Genomic DNA, 25,505 nt, shown 5'->3' with positions numbered 1-25,505 from the left:
ATGGCCTTCTGGTCAATCCTGAACAGATATGGCCCAATCAGTGTTCAAGCTGGTGCTGAAGTGAAAATCTGGTAAGAAATTGGTTTGTGCTTAATTTCAGACACAGGATTGGTGACACATTTGGCACATGCACCAGCAGCCTAGGCCCAAAGCTCATCCCAGGCGAGGCCTTGTTTCTCACCTTCGCAAAGCAACAGGTATTAACCACTCCAGGCCCATTTGGGTGAGTTATAACACCAGCAGTTCAGGGGGTGCAGAGAATAGGTTGGATGCAACGAAAGGGTATAAGCACTGACTTGCAGCAGTCTGCAGTTTTTTGTTGTGGGACAAGCAACTGTTCCTACTTCCGACTCCACTTCAAGGAAGTTGGAAATCAAAAGGAAATGACCATAACGGCAGTATGCAGCACTTCCTCTGACACTGGTTGGGCTGCAGAAGTACCTGCAAAAGTGAGGAGTAAACACCCAGCACATGATCCATTCGGTGTACTGATGTCAGAGTGTGTTTACGATGCAAACATTAGATCTCTCGTAATCAGATTTCTGATTTCTAAATGTAGAATCAACTGAATCCAGTTAAATAAACTGGATTCAGCCAGCATTATTCAGTCTGTTTAAATCTTTCTTCTGTGCAGTAGGAGGCAACTGGAACTTCTGGATCAGTGAGCAGGATTGGCCAGGCAATGTAATTCATACAGGTTCAAGTCCTGCATGACATAAGAATGTTTTCAAATGCCCTTTTCTCATTGCAGTCATACAAGACTTATTTCATTCATTAATAATTGAAATTAGATACTGAATAAGTTATTCACAAGGCTGGTGCTCATTTTCATTACTATGCAAACTGAGAATAATATCTTAAATTCTCTTGTGATGGCAATTGAGGTGAGCAGTAAAAGTCTAAGCATATAAATGAACATATAAGTATTAGATCTTGAGGGCAGCACACTTAAAATTTCAACATATGAACAACTATCATATTTATAACACTTTTTAAAAATAGTTATCCTTAATGAGATATACAGAATTGCTGTCAGTTAGCAGTGATGATGTTCCCTCAGGTACTATTGGGTTGCTGTTCTACTGTTACTGACGCTGTTTGATTGATGGATATAATTATATTTTCACTTTAAATGTTTAGCTTTGAAGTACACACTGCTGTGCATCTTTTAAAAAGCAATCTTTTCACAATTTCATGTGGAGGTTTTATGGTTCCAAACTTAAAATCACAAAGCAAAATACAATATCTAATTATTGGAAATTAATCTTTCCCTGCCACTCCTTGTTAAGAAGGAAAATGGATACACGCTCCAGGGCAAAGGACATGGGAAGGCGAAAGAAAATCAGAAAAAATACCTTGGGGCCAATAAATACACAAAATTCCTCTTCAACCCCTTCAAGCAATTAATCCCAGTTCATGTAACTGATAACATTTAACAGCGCATATTTATCCAGTTCCATATTATATGATACAATCTCTATCCCAGTGTAGAGCCACAGCTCCAAATCTGAAAATCATAATTTTTGTGAAAATGATGGACTGGTGCCCATGTCTTAATTTCCATACTGTATTTTAATACAGCACAACTCGGTCAAAAATAGAGTTTCACAGTTATAGAGCCACTGAGTTGAAGATAAATTTTAACAGTCAGTCATAATACCCATCTATAAAATGTCTGAGAATCCATAAGGCTTGTGTGAAGGAAGGGGTGTTACACAAAAGCAAGACTTTCCACTGTTTTCACCAGGGGTGTGTTGTAGACTGATTGCCCAGATTAAATGACCAAAAAATAGGTAACAGTGTTTTCAGGCTTGCAGAGTTGAGTAATCACTGATGCATCTTTTTTTCAACTGTTATAATCTAAATTATAAAAATGGGTATTGGTTTTACCGTCCCTGATTACTTGAGATTTTAAGATAGATGTAAAGGATGCATGTGAGGCAGTTTTGCTTCCATCAGTGATGGATTGTCAGTGTCTCGCTTTCCCCTTGCAAGTCACCTGGGACAATGTATACTTGAGAATGTCTTTGCTAGCTCTGACTCACTAGGAGGTAGTGACTGAGCTGTGTTGTCTGGTGGAATCAAACTCACAATATTGACAAGCGAAAATGACCACGAAATCTTAAGACTTCAGCTTCTTTGAAATGATACCAAGAGTATATGATCAAGATTCAAGATGCATTTGATTATAAAATCATGAGGGGCATGGATAGGATAAATAGACAAAGTCTTTTTCCTGGGGTGGGGGAGTCCAGAACTAGAGGGCATAGGTTTAGGGTGAGAGGGGAAAGATATAAAAGAGACCTAAGGGCAACGTTTTCACGCAGAAGGTGATGCATTTATGGAATGAGCAGCCAGGGGAAGTGGTGGAAGCTCTGGTCAGCATGGATTAGTTGGATCGAAGGGTCTGTTTCCGTGCTTTGTACATCTCTATGACTCTATGAAGGCATTGAGAATGAGAAGGAAAGTGGAAAGGATAGGTTGGGTGAAATTGTACAATGGCTGCTATGTGTAAAATCAAGAGCAGGTTACAGTCACCAATTCAGCAGGGCTATATCCCATGCCAAAATGATATTGAAAGATTGGGTGGAATCTTATAAGGGTGTGAGCAATATGGACTATTGTGAGATTTATAACAGAAACATAAAAGAAGTCCAAGAAGGCCCACATTGATGCTGGGAACACTTTGACATGCAGAATAGTGAGTTTCTTACTTGACAGAGGCGAGTTGCCAATGGAAGAGGATATGTGCTTGTTAAACATCTTGTTAATGACTCAAGTTGTCTCATTAATATTTAGCTTCACATCTTATGAAGCAAGCTAGACATCAAGAAAACGAGACATGGAAATCAAAGCAGGTACCCACTGAATTCAGCTCACTGCTCACTCCAAACAACCTTCATGTTGCATAGAATTCAACAGCACCTCAAGGCAGGATCTACAGGCGTAGTTGGGATTTCAGTTATCAATACTATTACTGAAGCCCAGATCTAATATTCAAATTTAGATTCATTTTCTGACTAAGATACATCTGAAATCGGAACTGGAATTTGAATGAGACCTGCAATACTTGGTCATCTAAGTTCAAATGAAGCTCATTCCTTCAAGGACATCACTCAGTGGTGCTGTTCAAAGCATTTGGAAATCAAAATTATTCTTTCAATTTGCACTCATGAGTAGTTTTTAATCTGATATTCATAAATAATTTAACCAATTAAGCTTTGATACAAGAGGCTGAAAATCAGCAAGGTCCATGTTCCTGTGCGCTAGCTGACATTTCCTGTAATGACATTATCTAGGGTCACTGGAAACAAGGGAATGTTACAGAGTGAGATTCAATGTGATCACGTTGAAAGACTGGTGACATCCCATCAGTCACTTGTTAAATGTTGACAAGCAACATTATCAAAATGCACAACATTAATTATCAAATGTTAGCTAAATAACCCTGTCTCACCATCTCTCAACTTTTGGTTGGGACAGTCCCAGTATTTTCACCAAATGATTTGGTGTTCTGACATTTGCTCCAAATTGCTGAACTATCTGGGTTTGCAGTTACACTGAGTGCCCTCCTCTTTAAGCCAGCCCTTGTGTGCAGTTCGAGCTCTGTTCAGTTTGTGTTCAGTTTGTGCTGCATCCTGAGAATTTGGGCCAATCCATTCTGCATCTGCACCCTCTGGGGAAACATCCTGGACACTGAATTTAAAAACAAGACACTATTCAACGATTCCAGACATTCAACCCACCAGGATGTGGAAACTCTCGACAGGTCTCCCTCCTTTCAGTTGGAGTACATCTCAGCTTGACAGTTGTGGAGGCAGCAGCCAATCTGTCTGCGAGTTAGAGAGTGACAGGAAGCCTCAGCCAATCAGGAATCCGCTCATGGGAAGGAAGGTGGTATGAGCAATAATTGATGTTGCAGCAACCAATCATTTTGATTGTTCAGGACAATTGTCACCACTAACAAAGATCTGTTAGATGTTGGTATAGCCTGAATTTGCAAGGGAATTTGTACATGAATATGCCTGCTGCGGTCCCCCTCCCACCTCCCCCCCAACATGGTAATCATAGCTTGGTTGGTGTAGCGGGTGGTGGATTTGAATTGCTGCCAGGAAGATTGAGGAGGCTGAAGGAGAGTCAGCCTCGCGATCATACATCTGGTTTTTGGTATTGATCAGTGATGACAGTGCTGTTCTGTTAATGGTGCTGCATAAATATAGGTGCTGTTAAGCGATATTCAATTCCATTGACTTCAATATCAGGTATGTCTTATGATTGACAGCAATAGCAATTCCACCTTGTTTTTAGTGTCCTGTTACTCTACAGTTGTTTGCTCTCACAGGGGAACATCAAGGGAAACTGCCCATCCCAGGGATCTGTGGGGCAATCTATTTTGAAATCAACTTACTTTGGGAAGAGCAGTCAAACCTACTAAATCTTTCCATGAAGATAAAATCATAGCTCAACTGGGGTACACATAATTCCAGCTTTCCAGAACAAATGGGCCAATGGGCTGAGAAGGGGCAGATGGAGTTTAATTTGGATAAATACAAGGTGCTGCATTTTGGGAAAGCAAATTTTAGCAGGACTTATATACTTAATGGTAAGGTCCTAGGGAGTGTTGCTGAACAAAGAGACCTTGGAGTGCAGGTTCATAGCTCCTTGAAAGTGGAGTCGCAGGTAAATAGGAAAGTGAAGAAGGTGTTTGGTATGCTTTCCTTTATTGGTCAGAGTATTGAGTACAGGAGTTGAGAGGTCATGTTGTGGCTTTACAGAGCATTAATTAGGCCACTGTTGGAATATTGCGTGCAATTCTGGTCTCCTTTCTATTGGAAAGATGTTATGAAACTTGGAAGGGTTCAGAAAAGATTTACAAGGATGTTGCCAGGGTTGGAGGATTTGAGCTATAGGGAGAGGCTGAACACGCTGGGGCTATTTTCCCTGGAGCGTCGGAGGCTGAGGGGTGACCTTATGGAGGTTTACAAAATTATGGATAGATAAATAGACAAAGTCTTTTTCCTGGGGTTGGGGGAGTCCAGAATTAGAGGGCATAGGTTTAGGGTGAGAGGGGAAAGATATAAAAGGAACCTAAGGGGCAACCTTTTCAAGCAGAGGGTGGTACATGTATGGAATAAGCTGCTAGGGGATGTGGTGGAGGCTGGTACAACTGCAACATTTAAGAGGCATTTGGATGGGTATATGAATAGGAAGGGTTTGGAGGGATATGGGCCGGGTGCTGGCAGGTGGGACTAGATTGGGTTGGGATACTGGTCGGCATTGAAGGGTTGGACCGAAGGGTCTGTTTCCATGCTGTACATCTCTATGACTCAGGCCTCCGCTACAAAGATGGCCTTTAAAGCTGATATTCCTGAGGAAAGCAATGCACTTTCCTTCTGGGCTTACTGATCACTTCCCCAATATCTTCCTGATCTTACAGGATCATAAAGTATTCTTGACTATGCTATTCCCATCTCTGGGTCTCACACACGTTCACTTTGCTCTGATTTAGTCGAGGCTGCACCCCTGACAAAAACACGTACAAATTACCTTGCAAATTCAGGACACAACAAATTTAATTCCAAGTCTAAAATTTTCCTGTGGATTTGTGCTGAAGGTGCACTGTCAGTGTACAACAACCAAAGGGTATTTTGCACTGTTCCCTATTATCGTACATGGCTTATTTCTTGTCTGTTGTTAATGTCTTTCCTGACAGGGTGGAGACCTGTTTGATGCCATTACATCATCAACTAAGTACACAGAACGGGATGCTAGTGCCATGGTGTACAACCTGGTTTCTGCACTCAAATATCTGCACAGCCTGAACATTGTACACAGGGACATCAAGCCGGAAAACCTATTGGTATGTTTTTAGCTTGGGAGTGAATATACCATCTCAATTATTTTAGTCCTGTAGAGTCGCATCCCTAATGACCAGCACAGTATTAATACTCATTTAGGAGAAAGTGAGGACTGCAGATGCTGGAGATCAGAGCTGAAAAATGTGTTGCTGGAAAAGCGCAGCAGGTCAGGCAGCATCCAAGGAGCAGGAGAATCAATGTTTCGGGCATGAGCCCGAAAGATTCCTGAAGAAGGGCTCATGCCCAAAACGTCGATTCTCCTGCTCCTTGGATGCTGCCTGACCTGCTGCGCTTAATACTCATTTCACCTGTATCAGACACAGTGAATGAATGATTGAATTTTAGCCATATCACAAATATATGAATGGGAAACACCCAAATCAAATCTCCTTTACAGTGCTATCAATTTGACATTGTCACCATTGAAGTTAACAAAGATTCCAAATGATTTGAGCACTTATTACAAAAGTGCCTTGTGGCCAGAGAATGCTTAGTTGGCTGAACGTCTGGTTCAGTGTGATGAGTGCAGAGTGATGTCAACGGAGTGGGTTCAGTTCCTGCACTGGCTGAGATTACTATAAAATCCTGCCTTCTCAACCTCATCCTTTACTTCAGCTAGGGTGACCTTCAGGTTACGCTCTCACCACCACTTCTCTCTCTCTCTCTCTCTCTCTCTCTAATGAGAGAGCAGCCTGATGGGACCCTGGGCTTACAGCACTATACCTTTTACTTCTGTCTTCCCCACCACCATCCATCCGCGTGTTGGTGCTATGAAGTCTGTGTCAGCTTACAGCCTGGACCTCATTTGTATGGACCTAACAAGTTCGTTGCGCCAAACCTTTCCACCCTACATGGATGCAGAAGACAGCTTGGGCCTGGGAAGGAAAAAGTCAAGAGTGTGGTGCTGGAAAAGCACATCAGTTCAGGCAGCATCTGAGGAGCAGGAGAATCGACATTCCTGATGTAGGGCTCCGGCCCGAAACGTCGATTCTCCTGCTTCTCGGATGCTGCCTGACCTGCTGTGCTTTTCCAGCACCACACTCTAAACTCTGATCTCCAGCATCTGCAGACCTCGCTGTCTCCTGGGCAGGAAGAAGGTGGCCCTGAGGAGCGTTTGGTGGGTGGGAGAACAGCTGTGAATGGGAAACCAGTTGAAGCGTTCTCTTTAAAGACCCATTGATGAGGCCTCTCCGAGTTTGTGAAAATGGGCAGTGCATCTGTCAAGCTCATTAGACTTTACATTGTAGTTTGACCATGTTTTATGACCCTGATTTGCATATTACAGGTTGCTTCCTGCCTGGAATAAGCAGGCTTCCCTACTGTCTCATCCAGAAGTTCCTACCACACTGATGTTGTGCTAAGTGACTTACCAACATTATCAGGTTACTACTGTCCTGTTATGACAGGCAGCTGCAAGTAATATTGTTCCCAATTTATTCACGTACGTGAGGCCTGTTTGTATTGGTTACAGTGATTCAATCATTGAATGTCTCCCTTATGTTAGAGCACCTGGGATGTCTTGAAGACATGGGACTTGTTCTGAAAATACAGCTCCTTTTATGTTTGTGTATTACTGCACGTTTGTCGATATTAAAATTAATCAAATCTGGTCACCCTACTATAGGAAAGATGTTGTTAAACTTGAAAGGGTTCTGAAAAGATTTCAAGGATGTTGCCAGGGTTGGAGGGCTTGAGCTGTAGGGAGAGGCTGAATAGACTGGGGTTATTTTCTCTGGAGTATCGGAAGCTGAAGGGTGACCTTATAGAGGTTTATAAATCATGAAGGGCACGGATAAAGTGAATAGCCATGGTCTTTTTCCCAGGGTAGGGGAGTCTAAAACTAGAGGGCATAGACTTAAAGTGACAGGGGAAAGATGTGAAAAGGACCTAAGGGGTAACGTTTTCAGGAAGAGGGTGGTGCATGTATGGAATGAGCTGCCAGAGGAAATGGTGGGAGCAGGTACAATTACAATATTTAAAAGGCATCTGCTTGAGTACATGATAGGAAGGGGCTAGAGGGATATGGGCCAAACTGTGGTGAATGGGACTTGATCAGTTCAGGATATCTGATCGGAATGGATGAGGTAGATCAAAGGGTCCATGTTGTATAACTCTATGACTCTATCAGCCACTTCTCAAACCATCCACGTAAAGAGTCTGGAACTGCTTAAATCAACCGCAGTTTTGTTCAGCAGGGATAGTGTCAGAAATCACAGGCCTCAGTGCTGCCCCGGCACCACCCTGCCCATACCCAAGCATTTGGATCTGCCCCCTGACCTGAGTGAAAAATAAAATAATACTATTACAAATGTTTGGCTCCATATCATTCACAAATATCACCAACAGCAGAGCTACCAGAGAAGTAACAGAGCTTTGGACTCTGCTGAGGTCAGGAATGAAACCAATAAGGCTGTTTCCCAAGCCCCCATTCCTGAGATGGGTTCAAAACCAGCAGGACTGGCTGTCCAATGAAGCAGGCAGCCGATCAGATTTATTAAGAATCTTTTTAAAGATATGGATGTTCTAGGAAGGTTGAGGGCCAATGCACATTTCTGCATGGGTAGAGGTACAGGTGTAAGAGGGTCTGTATTGTGGTTCACCTCCAGCCCCCAGCCCCTCACCATGATTGCTGGCTGCTTTTTGCATTTTTAGTGCATTTAAATAAAGTGCTTTGTAAGTTAGCTTTGGCTGCAGCTTGACACTCCTTTGAAGCCAGGAGGTCTCCAACTGACTCACTAAAAATTATTTGTCACCTTTAAATAGACAGCTCTGCAATCTCTAACCATCAACAACAAATTGTTACTGCACTAAAACTGAGGTGACTCCATCCTGCCAATGTTGTCATTATCCCACAGAGGATCTTGGATTTTAATTCTGGATTTCTTCCTAATATCTCCCATTTTCTATTCACCATCAGGTTTTCTGTTTCCTCACTTTTCTGTAACCAGTCCTAAGTATCTTGAGTTTTCGGAGTTCATGTATGTGTTTTGCTATTCTGGACCTGAATCTGTTATTTCAGTTTACAGCTCTTCCCTTATGTTGTCTTGACCACCCCTAGCTGAGGACCCTTCTCCTCAATCAGCATGTCCCTTTCAATCCCCCCTACTGCCCTCCTAGTTCCAGCTACACGCAATGCCCCACCCCTGATCTTTCTGCACCCTAACTGCTGCCCCAGACGTTACTCCCTCTTAGTAATATTGTATTCCATTTGATCACCTCTTCTAGCTGTCTAGCTTCCTCCAAAGACTATAAACATACACTGTAAAGTCCCTTTGTCCCTTTACCTTTTCAGAATCTGACTATTTATTGTGAACTCTTTGCCTTGTCTAAGCTCCTCAAATGCATTGCTTTACAATGAATTGAATTCCATTTGCCAATTTTCTGCTTGCTTGATCAATCCATTGGTAGCAGTCTGTATAGATTACATATTTCTTCCTCACCAGCAACGCACAACCGATTCTTGTATCATGCAAAATTATTTATGACTCCTGCATTTAAGTCTAAATCCTGGACATTGCCTGTACTGAGCCCTGTGGAATCCCACCAAAAACAGGCTTCCCATCTCAAGAAATCATCTCTTAACCAATACTCTTTGTATCTTGTAGTGTTTGAGTTTTCAATCCAATTTGCCACTACCATGGGCTATTAATTTGCAGCCCAGAATGCCTTCTGGGACTTTATCAAAAACCTTGCTGAAATCCATGTAAGTTACATCAAAGATATTGTCTTCATTGACCCTTCTTGTTACCTTTTCAAGAAAATGTAATCAGTTAGTCAGACATCACCTTCCATTAACAAATCCACCCTGACTGTCCTTGATTATTTCATGTGTCTATATTTATACTGTCTCTCAGAACTGTTTCCAATAATTTTCCCACCACTGAGATTAAGCTGACTGGCCTGTAATTGCCCATTATATACTGTTCTTTTTATATTTGTCATGAGACATTGACACCTGTAGCTAGGCTATATTTATTGCACAACTTTAATTTCCCTGAGAAAGTGGTGGTGAGCTGCTTTCTTGAATTGCTGAAGACCTTGGGGTGTAGATGCACCCACAATGCTGTAAGGAAGGGAGTCCCAGGATTCTGAGCCAGCGACAGTGAAGAAACAATGATATAGTTATAAGTCAGGATGGTGTATGGCTTGGAGGAGAACTTGTGGGCATTGGTATTACCATGCATCTGCTGCCCTTGTCGTTCTCAGGGGTAGAAGGAGTCATGGGTTTAGAAGGTGCTGTCAAAGGAGCCTTGGGTCATTGCTGAAGTGCTTCTTGTAGATGAAACATGCTGCTGCCACTGTGCATTTGTAAAGCGAATGAATGTGGAAGTTAGTGGGTGGGGTTCCAGTCAAGTGTTATTTGTTCTGGATGGTATTGAACTTCTTGAATGTTGATGGAGATTCATTCATCCAGGCAACTGCTGAGTATTCCATTAGAACCCTGAGTGTACCTTGTGGAAATACACTGGGGAGACATGAAGTGGGTGACTAAAGAATTCCTCCTCTGATCTGCTGTTGTAGCTACAGTATGAAGTGGCTAGCCCAGTTCAGTTTTGAGTCAGTGGCAATCTCCAAGCGGTTAGTCTGGAGGATTCAGAAATGGTAATGCTATTGAGTGTCAAGAGGCAGTGGTGAGATTCTCTCTTGTTCACTCTTCTCCCTTTGCAGAAAATGTGAGTAGCTCTTCTGTCTTCTAGCACCTTGCATGCAGCCAGTGAGATTAAAAAATAATGCCATTTCTTCTGTAGCAGCCTGAAACACATTCTGTCTGAGGCAGGTGACTTGTAAAATTATCAAGGATGCTACACAGCGTAATATTTATTGCCTTTTTTATGTTAGATTTTTCATACTCTCTTCCTTGATTACATTATTTTGTTCCTCTGCTTTGTGAAAACAGAAACAATCAACCATGCCTGAGTCTTACACCTCCATGCAAAAATGTCACCTTTTGATCTCTGACCGTACTCATTCTTTATGTACCCACTTGCTCTTTATGTATCTTATTGCCAATATATTTTCATGGCCCCTCTTTACTCTCTTAATTTTATTTTAACTTTCTATACTCACCTGAGTTATCTGACATTTTGAACATTTGGACATCTGATATAAACTGTCCTTTTATGGCTTTACCCTTATCTTCAACCACACCCAGGAGAGGTGCTACATTCACAGTCTGGGGTAAAGAAGAAACGAGTTTAATACTGGCAGCTTGCAGGCATTCAGAAACCTAGTGGTAATCTGTGCTTAGACCATCAGGCAATTGCTAGCAGACTGAATTTGAGGTACATGTGCTCTATTGAACCTTTGTTTCAATTTCAGAAAGAGCATTGCCTGAATCCCAGGAATGGATTTGTTTTCTCTGATAGAATTATAGATTATGATCCCAAAGCACCAGCAAAGGTCTCAGAAACTCATTAAATTTTTACCTTTTTCAATCACTATAAACCAATGTCCCTGCTGACAGCGGCTATCATTGATTTTCTGCCCAGTCACTGTACCGTTATATGGATGACGCAGCTGCAGAGATCTAAGATCATTCTAGAAAATAATTGCAGGATTCTTTTGGCAGCAGCTAAACTTTAAGATGTCTTGACATTAGCAAAGTCCCAGCTGTATTCTGTGAGAGTCCTGCGAGCATAACTATCCTAGTTCCTTTCATTTTAACAAAGTCAGCAGCTGTGCCCATTATTTCTCCCACAGCATTGAACACTGAATACATTCATGTTGGTTGCGGTTCAGTCAGTTGCTGCAAGCTGCACTGATTCCATTGTTTAAGCAGAGTGCACACATAGTATAAGTGTACAGTACGAGCAAGTATATTTTAAATTCTCTTTCAGAATAATCTTTTAAAATTGAAGGAAGAAAACTTCAAAATTACAGGGTATAATTTCTGCAAGTCTGGCTGGGCAGCTACAGTGGAAGATAGGCCTGACAGAATCTCAGCAGTGGCAGTTTCCACCTTTCTGTGGGATTTCTGCTGACTCTGCCCAAACTACCGGATACAGGTCAACTCAAGCGTGCTTGCAGAGTTGTGCCATCTGCTGAAGGCCATCTATATTTAGTGTCTGTGCAAGAAACGTGGGCGGCACGGTGGCACAGTGGTTAGCACTGCTGCCTCACAGCGCCAGAGACCCGGGTTCAATTCCCGCCTCAGGCGACTGACTGTGTGGAGTTTGCACATTCTCCCCGTGTCTGCGTGGGTTTCCTCCGGGTGCTCCGGTTTCCTCCCACAGTCCAAAGATGTGCAGGGTCAGGTGAATTGGCCATGCTAATTTGCCCGTAGTGTTAGGTAAGGGGTAAATGTAGGGGCATGGGTGGGTTGCGCTTCGGCGGGTCGGTGTGGACTTGTTGGGCCGAAGGGCCTGTTTCCACACTGTAATTTAATCTAATCTAATCTAATCTAAAAAAACTGCTACTTCTCATTCAACCTCCCAGAGCAGTCGTGTCATCAGGGCAGATCAACATAGGTTTCCAGAGAGGGACTGCACGTGACAAATCTGTTTGCATCCTTTGAGGTGACATTGAAGTTTGTGAAGAAAAGAGTTCCATAGACATCCTTTACCTAGACTGGAACAGGAGTTTTGCTGCAAAGTATCAAAGCCTGGTGCAAAGGGGAGATAGGTAGACAGGCAGGAGGCTGGAAGAACACAACAAGCCAGGCAGCATCAGGAGGGGGAGAAGTCAACGTTTCGGGTGTAACCCTTCTTCAGGGCTGGGGGTGGGTGTAGAGGGAGCTGCAGATAAAGGGGGTGGCAGGGGCAGGTTGGCGAAGGGATCAGTGGAGACAGGCAGAGGATACGACCTGGTTGGTCAATGGGAGAAATGAATCCGGTTGGTGGCAGAGAAGGAAGGGTCGGTCAGAACAATGGGAGGGGGAGGGAGGGGCTGGGAAGGGAGTCGGGGGATGGGAAGCGAGGTTATTGGACAACTCAGTGTTGAGTATTCCAGGGTGTAGGCTGCCCAGGCGGAAGATAAGGTGGTGTTCCTCCAAGTTGCGGTTTGACTCCTTGTGGCAATGGAGGAGGCCAATGATGGTCATGTCAGAAAGGGAGTGAGAAGGGAAAGGAAGTAGTCTTCTCTACCTCGGGGAGTCCAAACATAAACTAAGGGAATGTTTCACTCAGCATCTCAGCCGGGCCCTCAGGGGCCTACCTGACCTCCCAGTCACCGCCCATTTTAATTCCCCTTCCCACTCCCTTTCCAACATGACCTCTGCTTCCTCCATTGCCACAATGAATCAAAAAACAAATTGGAGGAACAACACCTTATCTTCTGCCTGGGTAGCCTACAGCCCGGAGGACTCAACATTGAGTTCTCCAATTTCAAATAACCTCCCTCCCCAGCCCCTCCCCCCTCCCATTGCTCTGACCGACCCTTCTAGCCACCGACCGGATTCATTCCTCCCATTGACCAACCAGGTCGTAACCTCTACCTGTCTTCACCTATCCCCACTTTGTCACCCTGCCCCCCCACACCCTTTATCTCCAGCTCCTCCCAAACCCATACCTAAATCATTGACTTCTCTGCCTCCTGATGTGTTCTTCCAGCTTCCTGCTTTGGATTCTGACCTTGGAATGCAGCATCTGCAGTTTTTTTGGATCTAGCAAAAGGGAGATAAGCATGTATTGAGGTCAGCTTTGAAGAGCATTAGAAACTGTGTCAAACAAGGTAAAGGATGGTTATTCAGAGACATCTATGAGTTGATGTCAGGAACAGGTTATTCCAAAAAGCAGTGCTATTCAGTTTATTCATTTTGCTGTTAGATTTTTTATCAGTGATACAGGAGTCCAAAGGGAAATAAAGCTGTTTAAATTTCCCTGTGATGCTATGTTGTACAGTGGTGCAGACAGGACTGCGGGAGATGAAGTTTGTAACAATGAAGAAGGTGTTGTCTTGTGCGAAGGAACCTAAGTAGGTTGGGGTTAGGAAGCTAAAGTGAGACCTGGCAAAATGGCTTTTATTATAGACAACTGAAAAGTGATGTCATTAGTGAAGGGACCAGGCTATTTGGCTCTAGAAGGGCTGTAGTAATAGGAAATTCAATTGTAAGGGGAGTAGATAGGTGGTTTTGTGGTCAAAAACAAGACTCCCAAATGGTATGTTGCCTCCCAGGAATGTCTCAGATTGGCTGCAGAACATGCTGAAGTGGGAGGGTGAACAGCAGTTACCATGGTGCATATAGGCACCAATGATGTACGTAAAAAATGGAGAATTTTACAAGCAGAATTTAGGGAGTTAGGAGCCAAGTTTACAAAGTAGGACCTCAGAGATAGCAATCTCAAGATTGCTATCAGTGCCACGTGCTAGTCAGAGTGGAAATGAAAGCATAGGCAGGATGAATGCCTGGCTTGAGAGCTGGTGCAGGACGGAGGGTTTCAGATTTTTGGGACATTGGGACTGGTTCTGAGGGAGGTGGGGTAATTGCAAATTGGACAGCGTATACTTGGGCCGGACTGGAATCGATGTCCTTGGGGTACTTTTGCTAATGCTGTTGGGGAGGGTTTAAACTAATGTGGCAGGGGAAAGGGAAACAACATGCGGAGGTTAGTGGACAGTAAGGAGGTAGTAATCAAAGCCTGTAAGGAACTAGATAATGAAGTCAGTGTGAGTAAGGGGAAGAGGAGGCAGAGAGCAGATGATGAATGCAAAAGGACTAGTGATCTGAGTTGCATTTGTTTTAATGTAAGTGGTGTAGTAGGTAAGGCAGATGAACTTGGGGCTTGGGATATGTTTGTATATTTGTACTTTTTTTAAATTTGTGTTTGTATATTTGTACCTGGAGTATGATGTTATTGATATTACTGAGACTTGGTTAAGGGAAGGACAAGATTGGCAAATAAATATCCCAGGATATAGATGGGTTAGAGAGGGAGGTAAAAGGAGTACAGGAGTTGCATTACTGGTCAGGGAGGATATCACAGCTGTTGTGAAGGAGGGCACTATGGAGGACTCGAGCAGTGAGGCAATATGGGCAGAGCTCAGAAATAGGAAGAGTGTGGTAATAATGTTGGGGCTGTACTACAGGCCTCCCAACAAGAGTGAGATAGGGGGACACATATGTAGACTGATTATGGGAAGATGTAGGAGCAACAGTGTGGTGGTGATGGGAGATTTTAATTTTCCCAACATTGACTGGGATTCACTTAATGTTTGAGGTCTAGATGGAGCAGAATTTGTAAGGAGCATCCAGGAGGGTTTTATAGAGCAGTATGTAATAGTCCAACTCGGGAAGGGGTCATACTGAACCTGGTGTTGGGGAATGAGCCCGGCCAGGTGGTTGAAGCTTCAGTAGGGAATTACTTTGGGAATAGTGATCATAATATAGTAAATGTTAGAATACTCATGAACAAAGATGAGAGTGATCCTAAAGGAAGAGTGCTAAATTGGGGGAAGGCCAACCAATGCAAAATTTGGCAGGAGCGGGGGAATGTGGATTGGGAGCAGCTGTGGAGGGTAAATCCACATTTGATATGTGAGAGGCTTTTAAAGAGAGGTTGATTAGAGTGCAGGACGACATGTTCCTGTGAAAATGAGGGATAGAAATGACAATTAGGGAACCATGGTTGACAGGTGAAATTGTGAGACTTGCTATGAGGAAAAAGGAAGCATCCAGGTGACTGAAAGCAGCTGAAGCTTTGGGAGAACATCGGGAAAGTAGGGCCAATCTGAAATGAGAAATTAAAAGGGCTAAAAGGTGCCATGAAATATCTGTGGCAAATAGGGTTAAGGAAAATCACAAAGCCTTTTATTTGTATACAAGGAACAAAAGGGTCACCAGAGAAAGGGTTGGCCCACTCAAGGACAAGGGAGGGAAGTTGTGCGTGGAGTCAGAGAAAATGGGTGAGATTCTCAATGAGTACTTTGTGTCAGTAAACACTGAGGAGAGGGACATGGTGGGTGTTGAGGTTCAGCATAGATACTGTAGGTCAAGATGGCATAAGGATGGAGGAAGTGTTGGTTATTCTAAAAGGCATTAAGATGGACAAGTCCCCGGGTCCAGATGGGATCTATCCCAGGTTACTGAGGGAAGCAAGACAGGAAATAGCTGGAACCTTAACAGATATCTTTGCCACATTCTTGAATACAGGTGAGGTCCCAGAGGACTAGAGAATTGCTAATGTTTAAGAAGGTTAGCAAGGATAATGCAGGTAATCATAGACCGGTGAGCCTGACATCAGTGATAGGGAAGCTGCTGGGGAAGATGCTAAGGGCTAGGATATATTGGAAGAAAACGGGCTAATCAGTGATAGGCAGCATGGTTTTGTGCAGGGAAGATCATATCTTACCAACTTAAATAGAATTCTTTGAGGAAGTGACAAAGCTGATTGATGAAGGAAGGGCTGTAGATGTCTCATACCTGGACTTCAGTAAGGTGTTTGATAAGGTTCCCCATGGTAAGCTGATGGAGAAACTGAAGTTGCATGGGCTCCAGGGTGTACTAGCTAGATGGATAGAAATCTAGCTGGGAAACAGGAGACAGAGAGTAATAGTGGAAGAGAGTTTCTCAAAATGGATCCTTGTGACCAGTGATGTTCCACAGGGATCCGTGTTGGGACCATTGTTGTTTGTGATATTTATAAATGATCTGGAGGAAGGTATAGGTGGTCAGATTAGCAAGTTTGCAGATGACACTAAGATTGGTGGAGTAGCAGGTAGTGAAGGGGACTGACAGAAAATGCAGCAGAATATAGATAGATTGGAGAGTTGGGCAGAGAAATGGTAGATGGAGTTTGATCCAGGCAAATGCAAGGTGAGGATTGGAAAATCCAATTCTAGAGCAAACTATACGGTAAATGGAAAAGCCCTGTGGAAAATTGATGTACAGAGAGATCTGCGTGTTCAGGTCCATTGTTCCCTGAAGGTGTTAACGCAGGTCAGTAGAGTGGTCAAGAAGGCATAAGGCATGATTTCCTTCAGTGAACAGGGTATTGAGTACAAGAGTTGGCAGGTTATGTTCCGGTTGTGTAAAACTTTGGTTCAGCCAGATTTGAAATACTGGGTACAGTTCTGGTGATCACATTACCAAAAGAATGTAGATGTTTTGGAGAGGATGCAGAAGAGGTTCACCAGGATGTTGCCTGGTATGGAGGGCACCAGCTATGAAGAGAGGTTGAGTAATTTATGATTATTTTCATTAGAAAGACAGCGGTTGAGGGGGGACCTGATTGAGATCTACAAAATCATGAGATTTATAGACAGTGGATAGCAAGAAGCTTTTTCCCAGAGTGGGGGACTCAATTACTGGGGGTCATGAGTTCAAGGTGAGATATTTAAAGGAGATATTCATTGGAAGTTCTTTACACAGAGGATGGTGGGTGCCTGGAATGTGTTGCCAGCGGAGGTGGTCAAGGCAGTCACAATAGCATCATTTAAGGTGTATCTAGACAGATACATGATTGGGCAGGGAGCAGAGGGATACAGATCCTTGGAAAATAGGTGATGGCTTTAGATAGAGGATCTGGATTGGCTCAGACTTGGAGGGCTGAAGGGTCTGTTCCTGTGCTGTAATTTTGTTTGTTCTCTTCCTTCTTTGCTCTTTTGACTATAAGGAAAGGAGTTCCAGGACTTTGATGCAATGGTAGGGAAGGGATGTGGATATAGTTCCAAGACAGGATGGTGTGTGTGGCTTAGAAGGGAACTTGTCAGTGGTGGTGTCAGCACATATCTGCTACTCTTGATGTTCTTGATAGTAGAGGTCCTGTGTTTAGAAGGTGCTGTCAAATGACCCTTTGTGAGTTACTGCAGTTCATCTTGTAGATAGAGCACACTATTACTATTGTGCATCGGTGGGGAAGGCAGAGAATGTGAACGATGGTTCCAAACATGTGGATTGCCTTGTCTTGGATGGTGTCAATCTTCTTCACTGTTATTAGAGCTGCACCCATCCAGCCATTTCTAATGTTCTTATACCTACCGAGATCTGGTGAACAACAAGGGAGAACAGGGTAAAGCTCAGATAAGGGAATATTGTTTCACCCAGCAGGTAAAACTACTTCATATAAAAGGGGATTTGTGTTTGGGAATACATTGCTTTGGAAGAAATTAAGAGAGGTTACATCAGTCGTCTTCAAAGGGAATTCAACAGGAATTTGGTGTGAAAATCATGGAAGAAATGTTGGTACCTGGTTGCATCCTGAAACTGGATTGAAATGCTTTGCCCTGATCCTTCACATTTTTATACTTTATTTCCCTCAGGCCAGTGTTTTTTTTTATTAAAATTGCTTCAAGTTGTCAAAACATTTAGACAACAATCTTCCCCAGATGGCCAGGTCTCTCTATTCTGGTTACTTTATTTGTAACGCATGACAAACTGTTGACTTTCTTATCAGACTTGACTGACTTTTATTTGTTGGTTTGGAAGAGGCGCACAAGTCAACATTTTTATCAGAATATAGCTGTATTGGAATACTTGCTGCCCAGTGATGCTACTAGATGTTTATCTATCTAACACTTGCAGTTTGCTGCTTTGAATTGAGAGATAGGAAAAGCTGTCAAAAGGTGACTGTGGAGGTAGGAAGATGGTGTAATTTTATGCCTTCCTTTCATTGGCAGTACCATCAGCCAACATGGGACCAACCTACTTGAAGCCATTGACGTACCAAAACAGGGGGTAGTGTTTTATTTGTTGTTATGCAGGATATTCAGTAAGAGTCTCCCTCAGTACAAATTAAACCAACACCAAAGAGCTATTTGGATTGATGAGCAGCCTGCCCACCTCTTATCCAATGCAGGCAGCATCATACCATTGTGTCCTTTCTGTTTCTTTAAGAAAATGCAAACCATTACTCAAAGATGAGTCTTTTGTAAGTTAATTAATTACAATTTCTCCAGACAATTAAAAGCCTTTCATTGAAGTTTTAAAAAATGTTAACAATTAAATAAACATCCTTTTAATTTATTTTATTCATTATTAAGTATGCCAGATGAGTTGTGAGTGCATGACAGCTGGGGTGCTGTCAGATGAAATAAATATCTTGCTTGGTCAGGAACATTACTAATCCTTTTGTAATTACCACGATTATAGCTCATTTTGAGATTGTGGTAGGAGACCAGCCCTATCAGCATCTTTTGTTAAATGGTTGCATCTGCTTGTCATGTTTTCTCAACACCCTGAAAGCTTAAAATACCGGTAGGGCCAGATGTGAAATCAATAATATTCACCAGACGAGCCTTGTTTATAAATAAAATCACTCTGTGCAAAGCTTTAGTCACTAATTATACAAATATAAAATAAAGAAATGCTGAGAGACTTGATCTTAAGTAACCATTCGACTGCTGCACATCTGGGTACAGGACTCATCAGTGGTGACCGTCCTTTGATATTAGCACAGCAGTTACTCAGGGTTATGAGTTTCTGTCATGGTTCTTGATGAACTGAAAAGGCCACTTATAGACCTGTGTGTCTTTGGGCTTATGAGGCAAGAGATCCCACAAGACAGTGAGATGCAGAATTTGCTTCCTTTTCTTTCCTTCTGTGTCTCTGCTTTGCCTTATCTTTAACACATTATGACTCAAAGCATGAGGTAGCTTGAAGGACAAAGTATCACCACTCTGAATAATTGGTAGAAAACTTTACCCAGTCAATAATGTCAAAGCTGCCGCACTTCAAGGAGAGCTTCAGACAGTCTTTTTCTTTCTTTGTAAAGCAGAATTAAAAGTAAGCCTAATAGCAATCATGTAATCACAAAAAAAAACCCATTTGGTTCTCAGATCGCCTTTAGGGAAGAAAATCAGCCATCCTTACCTGGCCTGGCCTACGTGTGACTCCAGAACCACAGCTAGTGTGACTCTTACCTGCATTCTGGACAGTAAGGGATGGACGATAGTCACTGGTCTCGCCCACGAAGCCGACGTCCCGTGAATGGATTTAAAAACAAGTTGGCCATTTGAGAGCTGAGAATGCAGAACCTGGTGGGGGAGGATTGTTTTCGGTTATCTTGACATAGTGGTCAATCTGACAAAAGTTGATTTTGGAGTAGGTTTTCTTGAATTCTTATGGAGCTGGTTAAAAATACATTAACATTTGTTCAGCATTCCTCTTATTGAATCAAGAGGATTTAATGATAACATTGATGATGGAATTTCAATCTCATAGAACCCCTACAGTGTGGAAACAGGCCGTTTGGCCCAACAGGTCCACACTGACTCTCCGAAGAGTAACCCACCCAGACCCATTCTCCTACCCAATACTCTGCATTTAGGAGGAGAAAGTGAGGTCTGCAGATGCTGGAGATCAGAGCTGAAAATGTGTTGCTGGAGAAGCGCAGCAGGTCAGGCAGCATCCAGGGAACAGGAGGATCGACGTTTCGGGCATAAGCGCTTCTCCAGCAACACATTTTCTACTCTGCATTTACCCCTGATTCATGCACCTATCCTATACATCCCTGAACACTATGGGCAATTTCCCATGGCCAATTCACCTAACCTGGACATCTTTGGATTGTGGGAGGAAACTGGAGCACCCGGAGGAAACCCACACAGAGACGAAGAGAATGTGCAAACTCCACACAGACAGTCGTCTGAGGTGGGAATCGAACCTGGGTCCGTGTCACTGTGAGGCAGCATTGCTAACCACTGAGCCACCATGCTGCACAAGCAGCCATATTCAGCAATAAATAATTCAGTGGCAATGTAGACTGATTTCCTGATTTCTAATATTTTTAACGGAACTTGGATGCAATTGACAACGCCAGCATCTGATGACCCTCCTTAATAACCCTTGAGAATTAGGTGATGAGTTGAACTGCTGCAATCCAATAGCTGTTAGTACACCACAGTGTTGTTCAAAAAGGAGTTCCAAGATTTTAATCCAACAGCATTGAAAAAACAGCTGGAGTCTCCAATTAAGTCAGGTTGCTGTGAGTTGGAGGAGAACTTGCAGGTAGTGATATTAGAGAGGAAAATATGCCTTTTATACCATCCCCCTCCTCCCAGTAAACTCTCCCACTCACATCCTTGGGACACTGAGTTCCTACACACATTGATTGGAATGATCAGCATACGAACATATTAACTTCCACTTTCAGAAGTCACTGCCTCAGAGATCCATATACAAATAAAAAGAATTACAGGGAGAATTGGCCCCCAGAAATAATGATGCAAAGGTGGGAAGTGATTCTCTAAGACTGGATGTGTAAAAGTAGAATAAGGTGACAAAATCCCATGTCGTTGGACAAAAGAGGAAAGGTTCTGGAGATAATTAATGTCTTGAGTGTAGACCCTTTGTCAGGTCTAGACAGAAGGTCTGTGTCTAAAATGGTAATTCTTCTCACTTCACCATAGCATGTCCAAACTCTCACTCCTATAGATCTTTGACAGTTTGTTTCTGTATAAGACAGGAATGCATGAAATATAAGAAATATAAAGTTTCAATGTTTCTGTTCTTTTAGTTAGTTGTACTATTGACCAAACACAGTGGTAAGATGTCACCTCCTGAGATGGTTAGGCAATTTTGACTACTAACTGGCTGTACATGCTCTATTTTAAAATGTTCTATTTCAAAAAAAAAATCTATTTGATACTTTAGGCTTATATGAACATATTTGATGTCATTTAAGTTGAGGAGGATATGCAATTGAAATTCAATTTGTAAACAGGTCTATTTTTAACAAAGGCATTATGTTCTTCTAAGTTATAAGTTTGTAAGTTTGTATTATAGGCAACTAGAATGCTTACCTGTAGGAGCTGATGTTGTCTTCAACAGGAAGAATGCTTTTTGTGAGGAAACTGAAATGTAACGACTTGCTGTTTTTGTTCTTTCTGTCATCATTTAGTATGAAATACGGCAGCTGTGATTCACATGTTAGGTTCCAAAGGAATGCAAGAGCTGCATCAGAATTAAGTGACATTACACTCTACATTGGACTTCTATGTAGTCAAAAGACATTGCTATAATCTTGAAGAATGACTGTGTTTGGAATTATTTTGGGAAAAATGATTAATTAGACTTTATTATAGCTATTGAAAATAAAGCAAATACAGTGAGTAATTTCAAATGTGCCTACTTGCATGCTTTGTTAGTCAGCAGTTTTTTTTCTCTCCAATAGGTTTGTGAATATGCAGATGGGACTAAGTCCTTGAAACTGGGTGACTTTGGTCTGGCAACTGTGGTGGATGGGCCCCTGTATACAGTGTGTGGTACACCAACATACGTCGCTCCAGAGATCATTGCAGAGAGCGGGTAAGCCGTGACCAGACACCTTGAATATTGGGCACGTTTTGGCTGAAATGGGGTAGCTCTCAGCATGTCCTATTAGTTAGACATGTTGGTGCACATTTAAGCTTCGAATTCTTTTGCCACAAGTGTGAGGTAATAATGGTGCAGTGAAATAGGGAACTCGATGAATAATGTTGTTTCTCTTTAATCAATGTGATTAAAAGGATGAGACATACATAGAAGATGATCTGAGAGTAAATTCGAATGACTGAATTCAGTGTCAAGAAAGATTCTGGGTAATCCAAGATAGAGAGTGAGAAGAAGTTGTGCCTATAAAAGCTACTCCTTTATTGAGGTATTTTAGGCGTTGGTGGTGATTTGCTCGAATTCCAGGAGCAGCAATTACTGTCTTATATGCTGTTGCATTGTTTGGAACTTTGGGGGAAAAGGATCAAAACAATGGCACTCTTAAAAGGAGGGTGATAGACAAAAGGCAGCATCACATGGTCAGCAAGGGAGAGAGAGAAAGAAATCTGTACTGCTAACTGACACAGCAGTGAATCTGCATAGATACTGCCTTTGCTGTTTGAGTTCATGTATCTCTGGACACTGGAGTGCATTCACGAAAAATTAATAAACAGTGAAATATACCTTGGAGGAACCTGTGTGGGAGAGCTCACAGCACAGGAACACATAAGTGCATAGTTTTTAGCGTATAACCTTGCTGTAAGTCTACAGTAGTGAGTAGATTGAGTTCATTCTTAATTATATTTTATTGAGATCTTTCTCTTGATTAAATTATAAAAATATAAACTGTAAGTACTAAGTTAGCCTGGAGTCAGAGAGTGTGGTGCTGGAAAGGTACAGTCAGCCTGGCAGCATCCGAGGAACATGAGAATTGACATTTCAAGCATAAGCCCTTCCCCCTCATTCCTGATGAATGGCTCATGCTCGAAACATTGACTCTCCTGCTTCTCAGGTTTCCATGTTACTAATGATTATGTCTGCAGGAAGGGTCTTTGGTTGCAAACACTACACAGTCATATGGATCAGTTGGAACGGCAGTTAGAGGTAATGAGGAATTTACAAGAGCTATGGGGTGTGATGGATGGAAGTTATAGGAAGGGAGAAAAGCTGCAGATACAGTCAGGTAGATGGGTTAACTCCAGGAAAGATAAGGCAGGTAGTGCAGGACTCTCCTGTGGCTATTCCCATTGCAAACAAGTATGCTGTTTTGGAAAATGTAGTGGATGATGGACTCTCAGACGAATGTAGCGCGAACAGCCAAGTTTCTGGTAGCGGGACTGGCTCTAAAGTTATGAGGGGTATGTTTGGTTCCAAGTGATTGATTGTGTTAGGGGAGTGTCTAGTCAGAGGTACAGACAGACGTTTCTGTGACCAGCAGCGAAAAATCAGAATGGTGTGTTGCCTCCCTGGTGCCAGGGTCAAGGATGACTCAGAGAGGGTGCAGAATGTTCTCACGGGAGAAGGGCCAGCAGGAGGTGACTGTACACATTAGAACTAACAACATAGGAAGGGAAAAGGTTGAGATTCTGAAGGAAAAATATAGGAAGTTAGGCAGGAGTTTTAAAAAGGAGGTCCTCCAGGGTAGTAATATCTGGATTACTCCCTGTATTACAAGCTAGTGAGGGTAGGAATAGGATGATAGAGCAGATGAGTGCATCGCTGAGGAGCTGGTGCAGGGGAGAAGGGTTCACGTTTTTGGACCATTGGATTCTCTTCTGGGGTAGAAGTGATCTGTACAAGAAGGACGGATTGCACCTGAATTGGAAGGGACTAATATACTGGCAGGGAGATTTGCTAGAGCTGCTCGGGAGGATTTAAACTAGTAAGGTGGGAGGGGTGGGGTGGGGTCCAGGGAAATAGTGAGGGAAGAGATCAATCTGAGATTGGTACAGTTGAGAAAAGAAGCAAGTCAAACAGTCAGGACAGGCAGCAACAAAGCAAAGAACAAAGTAGGTGATAAATTACATTTATTTCAATGCAAGGGGCCTAACGGGGAAGGCAGATGAACTCAGGGCATGGTTAGGAACATGGGACTGGGATATCATAGCAATTACAGAAACATGGCAAGGGATGGGCAGGACTGGCAGCTTAATGTTCCAGGATACAAATGCTACAGGAAGGGTAGAAAGGGAGGCAAGAGAGGAGGGGGAGTGGCATTTTTGATAAGGGATAGCATTACAGCTGTGCTGAGGGAGGATAATCCTTGAAATACATCCAGGGAAGTTATTTGGGTAGAACTGAGAAATGAGAAAGGGATTATCACCTTATTGGGATTGTTTTATAGGCCCCCTAATAGTCAGCAGGAAATTGGGAAACAAATTTGTAAGGAGATCTCAGTTATCTGTAAGAATAATAGGGTGGTTGTGGTATGGGATTTTAACTATTCAAACATCGACTGGGACTGCCATAGTGTTAAGGGTTTAGATGGAGAGGAATTTGGTAAGTGTGTGCAAGAAATTTTTCTGATTCAGTATGTGGATGTACCTACTAGAGAAGGTGCAAAACTTGACCTACTCTTGGGAAATAAGGCAGGGCAGGTGACTGAGGTGTCAGAGGGGGAGCACTTTGGGGCCAGTGATCATAATTCTATTAGTTAGAAAATAGTGATGGAAAAAGGTAGACCAGATCTAAAAGTTGAAGTTCTTAATTGGAGGAAGGCCAATTTGACGGTATTAGGCAAGAACTTTCAAAAGCTGATTGGGGGCACATGTTCGCAGGTAAAGAGATGACTGGAAAATGGGAAGCCTTCAGAAATGAGATAACAAGAATCCAGAGAAAGTATGTTCTTGTTAAGGTGAAAGGGAAGGCTGGTAGGTTTATGGAATGCTGGATGACTAGAGAAATTGAGAACTTGGTCAAGAAAAGAAGGAAGCATATGTAAGGTATAGACAGCAGAGATAGAGAGAATCCTTAGAAGAGTACAAAGGCAGTAGGAGTATTCTTAAGAGGGAAATCAGAAAGGCAAAAAGGGGTCATGAAATAACTTTGGTAAATAGGGCTAACGAGAATCCAAAGGGTTTTTACAAATACATTAAGGACAAAAGGTTAACTAGGGAGAGAATAGGGCCCCTCAAATATCAGCAAGGCAGCCTTTGTGTGGAGCCGCAGGAGATGGGGGAGATGTACTAAACGAGTATTTTGCATCAGTGTTTACTGTGGAGAAGGACATGGAAGATATAGAATGTAGGGAAATAGACGGTGACATCTTGAAAAATGTCCATATTACAGAGGAAGAGATTCTGGATGTCTTGAAATACATAAAAGTGGATAAATTCCCAGGACCTGATCAGGTGTACCCTAAAACTCTGTGGGAAACTAAGGAAGTGATTGCTGGGCCTCTTGCTGAGATATTTGTATCATCGATAGTCACAGGTGAGGTGCCAGAAGACTGGAGATTGGCTAACGTGGTGCCACTGTTTAAGAAGGGTGGTAAAGACAAGCCAGGGAACTATAGACCGGTGAGC

The 25,505-nt window shown here is 42.7% G+C and overlaps 1 protein-coding gene across 6 annotated transcripts in view; it reads left to right on the top strand.

The window, feature by feature from the left end:
* Nucleotides 1-25,505, top strand: part of dclk2a (doublecortin-like kinase 2a) — a 330,873-nt gene that overhangs the window by 270,327 nt on the left and 35,041 nt on the right. For all 6 annotated transcript variants that reach the window (XM_043699555.2, XM_043699545.2, XM_043699574.2 and 3 more), the window contains 2 exons: nucleotides 5,714-5,860; nucleotides 21,905-22,038. In XM_043699555.2, coding sequence (XP_043555490.1) covers nucleotides 5,714-5,860; nucleotides 21,905-22,038 — 281 coding nt within the window. The remainder of the gene's footprint in view (nucleotides 1-5,713; nucleotides 5,861-21,904; nucleotides 22,039-25,505) is intronic.

This window comes from Chiloscyllium plagiosum, unplaced genomic scaffold (genome assembly GCF_037043375.1).
Source record: "Chiloscyllium plagiosum isolate Xiang-an unplaced genomic scaffold, Cpla_swu_hap1 HiC_scaffold_1, whole genome shotgun sequence".
In the NCBI taxonomy this organism is placed as follows: Eukaryota; Metazoa; Chordata; class Chondrichthyes; order Orectolobiformes; family Hemiscylliidae; genus Chiloscyllium; species Chiloscyllium plagiosum.
Note: the sequence above shows the minus strand (reverse complement) of the source record. Positions and strands in the feature narration are given on the sequence as shown.